Source organism: Lolium rigidum, chromosome 7 (assembly GCF_022539505.1).
Source record: "Lolium rigidum isolate FL_2022 chromosome 7, APGP_CSIRO_Lrig_0.1, whole genome shotgun sequence".
In the NCBI taxonomy this organism is placed as follows: Eukaryota; Viridiplantae; Streptophyta; class Magnoliopsida; order Poales; family Poaceae; genus Lolium; species Lolium rigidum.
In genome coordinates this window covers 282,496,249-282,503,615 of record NC_061514.1, presented here as the reverse complement: position 1 = coordinate 282,503,615, position 7,367 = coordinate 282,496,249, and the positions used below count along the sequence as shown (strand labels likewise).

The 7,367-nt window shown below is 44.2% G+C and overlaps 1 protein-coding gene across 1 annotated transcript; it reads left to right on the top strand.

Moving 5' to 3' along the window:
• The first annotated feature begins 4,098 nt into the window (after positions 1 to 4,098).
• Positions 4,099 to 5,941, top strand: LOC124669301 (heat stress transcription factor B-4b-like). The gene is made up of 2 exons (XM_047205938.1): positions 4,099 to 4,377; positions 5,249 to 5,941. The coding sequence occupies exons 1-2, from the start codon at positions 4,099 to 4,101 to the stop codon at positions 5,939 to 5,941; spliced, it is 972 nt and encodes a 323-aa protein (XP_047061894.1).
• Positions 5,942 to 7,367: the final 1,426 nt, after the last annotated feature.

The window sequence follows — 7,367 nt, the reverse complement described above, 5'->3', positions numbered from 1 at the left end:
CAGATACTCGCCATTGTTACTACTCTCTCACCAGTCACCTGCATGTATATTTACTCCTCTCTCTCTCTCTCTCTGCATTTTTCTTTGCTGTGGGATGCAAGTCACGGGCCTGCCTTGAGAGGTGCCGGTCACCATGCACAGGGCAGGGAAAGTATCTTTGGCTGTTTCGCAACTAGACATGTGTACATGTCTGCTGCCTGCAGTGGTGTGCATTGGGCAGTGGTGCAGCTGGAGAGAGGGAGAAGAAGAACAATTTGGTCACTAAATACCACGAGGATACCGGCCGGCCGTGCAGTACAATCCCTCTTCTCTTCTCTTCTTTTTCCATCTCCTCCAGCCAGCTCTTGCATCGCAGCAGAGAGATCTTACTTTTCTCTCTCACTTTTTACTAATATATTATTTGTTTGATGATCAGCCTGCCTCCACCCATGGATGGATATGACGTGTATCGACCTTTATTGCAAAATGTTCTCCTGTTCCATCGTGTGATCACATCCGTCGTCGCCCGTACATCCAACGGAGACTTTCATTTTGGAGCTATCCGTTGAACGGGTGGTGGGTTTAATGCCCATTTACTCTGGTTTCTGTGCATCTCATGCACTTATCCATCCTCTGCTAAAGAAAATTCTACATATCCTTCCGGTGCTTCCCCGCTCCTTTGTGCCAGGATATACTTTTTCATACGATTTCTAAAACCATAATTACTGGCCAGAATCCTGGATAATTAACTCCACGAAGGTCCTTTTGATTCCTTCCTTTTTGGAGGGTTTAATTTCTTCCTTTTTGGATAATTAACTCCACGAAGTATCTCGTACGTTCTTGGATTAATAGAGATTTTTTTCCTAAGGGTTCATTTGCACTCAATGTCGAAGAGAAATTTGTATTCACTAAAATGTCTTCTCTTTAGTCTGACAAATACCATTTGATGCTAATTTGTATCTCTTTTTTTTCGAATCCTATGACCAAATGGTTTTCTTAAGAATTTGGAGAATTAGATTCCTCTAGAATGAATTTTAGAATTTGATCCTAAAGGAGTTTTTATGAAGGATTCATTTTCATTACATTTCCTTATATTTTCCAAGGGTTCATTTGCTCTCAATGTCGAATAGAAATCTCTATTCACTAAAATGACTTGCCACGATTTCCTTATTTTTTCTTTAATGTGTCAAATACTATGTGATGATAATTCTTATAGTTTTCCGATCCTAGCTATGGCCTATTTGATTCAAAGTTTTTTCTTAAATAAATATGGGAGATTTAGAGTTATCAAGTTGTCATAATGCTTTGAAAGTGAGTTCATTGACTTGTAGGGTTGAATCCTACATGGGTTTTATGAAGGATTCCTTTTCATTACATTTCCGAGGAAAATTCCAGACACTTAAACCTTTTGTAAAAGCATCTTTTGTTTTCCTCGTCCTGCAATCAATTGTGTGATCAAAACAAAATCCTTTTATAGTTAGAATCCTTAGGAAGTTTTTCTACTTGGATTGCTTTATTGGTAGCACCGAATCGTCCTATAATAATTTTTCAAAGGATCCCATACACTATATTTCATAGGTAAATTTCCATCTATTGAGACTCTTGGGAAAATCCTTTGTTTTTGTTGTCATAAACACAATCTTGTTTAAATTAGGTAGACATGCCATTGCAATCCTGTATTTTTTCATATTTCTTTGTTTTTCAATCTGGAAGGCTCAAACCTCGTGGATCAAATTGGCATGAAAATTCTACAACCAGAAGAGCATCTCACATTAGTATTTGTATACCTTGGCCATGGCGCCTATGTTTTCGTGGTTCCTTCTGGTGAAGAAAGGTGGTTTCTGGTGCATCTCATGCACTTATCCATCCTCTTGTAAAGAAAATTCTGCATATCCTTCCGGTGCTTCACTGCTCCTTTGTGGCAAGATATACATTTTATATGATTTCTAAAACCATAATTACTGGCTAAAATCCTGGATACTTAACTCTATATATGAAGGTCGTTTTTTTACTTCATTTTTTGGGGGGTTTAATTTCCTCGAAATATCTCGTACATAGGTTGTTCGATTAATAGAGAATTTTCCCTAAGGGTTCATTTGCACTCAATGTCAAAGATTTATACTCACTAAAATGTCTTGCTACTGTCTCATTAATTTTTCTTTAATGTGGCAAATACCATTTGATGCTTATTTGTATAGTTTTCAAATCCTATGACGAAAGGATTTTCTTAAGAATTTTTGAGAATTAGAGTCCTTTAGAATAAATTTTAGGATTTAATCCTTAAGGGGTTTTTATGAAGGATTCGTTTTCATTACATTTCCTTATTTTTTCCAAGGGTTCATTTGCTCTCAATGTCGAAGAAAAATCTCTATTCGTTAAATGACTTGCTACGATTTCCTTTTTTTCCCTTTAATGTGTCAAATACTATGTGATGCTAATTCTTATAGTTCTCCAATCCTATCTATGGCCTATTTGATTCGATGTATTTTCTTAAGAACTTTGGAGATTTAGAGTCGTCAGAATGTTTTGAAAGTGAGTTGGTTGATTTGTACAGTTAAATCCTACATGTGTTTTATGAAGGATTCCTTTTCATTACATTTCCAAGGATTTTTTCACCCACTTAAACCTTAAGAATTTTTGAGAATTAGAGTCCTCTAGAATAAATTTTAGGATTTAATCCTTAAGGAGTTTTTATGAAGGATTACTTTTCATTACATTTCCTTATTTTTTCCAAGGGTTCATTTGCTCTCAATGTCGAAGAAAAATATCTATTCACTAAATGACTTGCTACGATTTCCTTTTTTTTTTTGCTTTAATGTGTCAAATACTATGTGATGCTAATTCTTATAGTTCTCCAATCCTAGCTATGGCCTATTTGATTCGAAGTATTTTCTTAAGAATTTTGGAGATTTAGAGTCATCAGAATGTTTTGAAAATGAGTTGGTTGATTTGTAGGGTTAAATCCTACATGTGTTTTATAAAGGATTCTGTTTCATTACATTTCCCTGGAATTTTTCACCCACTTGAACCTTTTGTAAAAGCATCTTTTGTTTTTCCTCGTTCTGCAATCAATTAGTGTGATCAATACAAAATCCTTTTATAGTTAGAATCCCTAGGAAGTTTTTCTACTTGGATTGCTTGATTGCTACCACCGAATCGTCCTATAATTTTTCTAAGGATCCCATACACTATATTTCGTAGATAAATTTCCATCTATTGAAACTCTTGGGAAATTCTTTGTTTTTGTTGTGATAGAACCTAATAGGCTTTGGGTAAACACAATCTTGTTTAAATTAGGTAGACATGCCACTACAATCCTGTATTTTTCATATTCCTTTGTTTTTCAATCCGGATGGCCCACACCTCGTGGATCAAATTGGCAGGAAAAATTCTACAACCAGAAGTGCATCTTGCGCTAGCCTATGTTTTAGTGGTTCCTTCTAGCGAAGAAAGGCGATTTCGAAAAACCCTAGTCTTAATCATTTGCATTACATTTTAGGAGGAAACTAGAAGTGTTGCCAGAATATGTGTCTATACTCTACAGGATACAGCCATATATAATTCTGGAGAGATCTGATCAGTCTCATTGTCTTTGGACGATTCTTCCAAAGCTGGTCCACAATGATTAATATAACATGAAGCACATTAGGAATATAACAAACCTGCATAAATATGCTTTTATAATATCGATCCTTCCTTCTCCTTTCCAACATCACTTTGAACTCTCTGAAGCACACCCACGTACACAGCACTGCTCGTGCACGGATATCCATGCATACGCATATATAATGATGAGATAGAGAGGGGGGCTCTCCTGATCTAGTTCTAGCCTAGAGAGAGAAATAGAGAAAGAGGCCGGTCCAGGCAGCAGCAGCAGCTGCGTGCGTGACCCACACGAGAATATTTGGAGGCGTTCGTGGGGGCGTGGCATGACTCATGTGTGTGTTTATGTGTGTGAGTGCGAGACAGTGAGACTGGAGATATAGCTAAAGAGAGGCAGCCTTTCTCCCTCCTCTTGCTCACTCTCTCTCTCTCCCTGCTCCTCCTGCCTTAGCTTATATTGCTGCTCCTTCCTCTCCACCCACCTTGACTCATTGAGCTAGCTAGAAGCACAAGGCCATGGCTTTTCTTGTGGAGAGGTGCGGGGAGATGGTGGTGTCGATGGAAATGAGCTCGGCGGCCGCGGCACACGGTGGCGGCGGGAAGCCGGTGCCGGCGCCGTTCTTGACCAAGACGTACCAGCTGGTGGACGACCCCTGCACCGACCACATCGTGTCATGGGGGGAGGACGACGCCACCTTCGTCGTCTGGAGGCCGCCCGAGTTCGCCAGGGACCTCCTCCCTAACTACTTCAAGCACAACAACTTCTCCAGCTTCGTCCGGCAGCTCAACACCTATGTATGTACATGCATCCACATCTAATATCATGTGTAATCTTCTAGCAAGTTGCTTTTTTTTTTTTGGTTTTCCTTCTAGTCAGTCAATTAGGGTCTGTAAGCGAGCCTGATGCAGCATGTGTCCATGATGCATATGTTGCTTGTGTTCCTTGCAAGTTCTTTTGTGGTTTGGTACTTTGGTCAAAGCAGATTTGCATGGCCTTCAAATATTTGTTCCGTTGGTATAAATATTTTGTTTCCTAGAATGTGACCAGCTAGGTGTTTGCAAAAGTTTCTTGTTTTTATAAGATTTTGTTTGCGATGTGCATGGAAACTTGTAAAGCTACTATATAGGTGTGAGTGTGACCTTCCAACAAGAATCCTAATTCCTTGTTTCCCTGTTTGGGACAAGCCAGCTGATCATATGCGCATTAATCTGCCACTGTTCTTTTGTTGAATGGGATTTAAACTTGTTCCCCACTTTTTAGTTTTTATGCTGTGTTTCTTTTGACTGCCGTGTATGCAAAGTAGAAGATGGCTCCGGTACTACATTAATTTGTTAATCAGTTTCATGACAAGATAATAAGTGAGGGTTTGGATAGTTTGTTTGTTCGTTTGAAGCATTATACTACATATATATACATCTCAACATACAGTCTCCACTCCCATCTACCAATCATTGGTAGAAGATTGACACTATGCACACATGAGAGATATACATGGTCGATGTACATGCACTGCAATGCAATACGTTGACACAGTGCATGACATGACTTCATAGTAGCACAGCAACACTGAACATTCAGCTACCAACCATCACTCGATTTTGAAGCATTGATTGTTAGCTTAGGAGTTTTTTGTTTGTTCATCTGGAATTTTTTTGTTTGTTGCAGGGTTTCAGGAAGATAGTGGCCGACAGATGGGAGTTCGCTAACGAGTTCTTCAGGAAAGGAGCGAAACACCTCCTCGCCGAGATCCACCGGAGGAAGTCGTCGCAGCCACCTCCGCAGCCGCTGGTGCCGCACAATGGTGCCTACCACCACCATCACTACCACCTCGGCAACACCTTCTCGCCGCCTCCGCCTCCGGCCACTCATCATCACCACCACCAGCCGGTGCTGTACCACCAGCACTTCCAAGAAGAGCCAGCCGCCACCGCTGCCACGGCTCACGGCGGCGTTAGCAGCAATGTTGGCGGTGGCGGGGACTTCATGGCCGCGCTGTCCGAGGACAACCGCGAGCTGCGGCGGCGCAACTCGCTGCTGCTGTCGGAGCTCGCGCACATGAAAAAGCTTTACAACGACATCATCTACTTCCTGCAGAACCACGTGGCCCCCGTCACGAGCCCCTCGTTGTCGGCGGCAGCGTCGCAGCGGCACATGCTACTCCCTGGCGCTGGCGCAGCGTCTAACTCATGCAGGCTGCTGGAGCTGGACCTTGACCGACCGGACTCCCCGGCGGCGAGGGCAGATGACGGGGACACGGTGAAGCTGTTCGGCGTGGCGCTGCACCACGGCAAGAAGAAGCGGGCGCACCAGGAAGAGCGCGGCGACGCCGTCGTCCATGACATGGGAAGCGAGGTCTAGGGCGCCTGAGCCGGTGCTGGTGCCGTCGCCGTCTAGGGTGCCAGTGCCGGCTAGCTTAGCTAGCTCGATCTCGATCGATCGCACGCGCTTGTACATAGAGATCTCGCTAGAGATGAGGAGATGAGTAGCTCGCTAGCTAGGCTTTGATTTTCCTTTAGCAAGTGTTTCTTAGGACCAATGAAGTCGATCATGAAGTAGTTTGCTGCTTGCTGAAGTCCTTGCACCATTCTTGATCTGCTCTTTGCATTGACATGCTCTCTTGTTGGTGATGCAAAAAATAATACCTAGGTGCTCAACGTGTCTATTTTTTTTTCTTTCCTTACATACTCTGCTATGGTTTTATTGCATTTGCGTAGGACAGTGCTGGGCGTCCCCCGGGGGATTTGTTCCCAGCCCCCGGGTTCCCATGCTGACATGTGTCCTTTTTGCTGCCGGGTAGCAAAAAAATCTCGATTTTGCTTCAGTGTAGCAAAAAACGGTTCACCCATAAAATAAAACAAAAAAGGTTGAGCTTGCCGGACACACACCGGAGACTCGCCGGAGACATCGCCGGAAATCTTGTAGCAAACAAAATATGCTATTGTAGCGAAAAAAGATATCGTCGGAGACATCAAGGGGGAACTCGTCGGAGAACTCACCGGACATCTCGCCATATACCCCATAGCAAACATATTGTGCACATGTAGCAAAACCGCAAATAAATTGTAGCAAATTTGTTTATTCATATGTTGCAAATCCTATAAAACATCAATGAAGACCTCGCCTGTAGCAGACAAATAGCGCCGTCTGATGTTCCAGGCTTGCAGCAACTCCATCCGCCCAAGATTGCAAAACCAAAAACCGCTAGTAGCAACGCCCTACGCCTAGGGTAGCAAAGTAGGCCTCCGCCGGTAGCAAAAATTTTCCCTCCCCCGGTAGCAATGCCGGAGACCTCGCATAGCAAAACCGGTATCCGCAGTAGCAACAACACGAGCCTAAAGCAACAAAACTCCTAACGAATCAGAGGAGTACCACCTTGTTAGCAAAACTCCTTCCGCCCCGACTTGTAGCACCGACGTGCCACCTTGTCGCCAGCGTGCACTATTGCAGCACCACCATGCACCGCCGGTAGCAACACCGGCCTACCCCTGGCAGCACCTCGCCACACCACTGGCAGGAGATGGTCGAGGAAGGAGCTAGGTGTCACCGACATCGGACGGAGGTGGGGACGGCCGGAGCTGCGCGGTGAGGTCGGACCTCCCCACGGCATGGACGCGGAGAAGGGCGGCGACTTCCACGCGGCGATGTGGGCGAGCTCCGGTCTCAGCTCCCTCGCCTGGGGGTTCCGCCTCAGCTCCCTCGCCGGTCGCGCCCTCCGCTCCCCGCTCCCGGCCTCGCGCCGCCGCTCCCCCGCAGCCTCCTCCTCGCGCCGTAGCCAGCGCGTGCG

Coding starts and splice junctions, on each gene's coding strand:
- LOC124669301 (XM_047205938.1), top strand. CDS start 4,099: ATGGCTTTTCTTGTGGAGAGGTGCGGGGAGATGGTGGTGTCGATGGAA. Junction 4,378..5,248: donor TCCGGCAGCTCAACACCTAT/GTATGTACATGC, acceptor TGTTTGTTGCAG/GGTTTCAGGAAGATAGTGGC.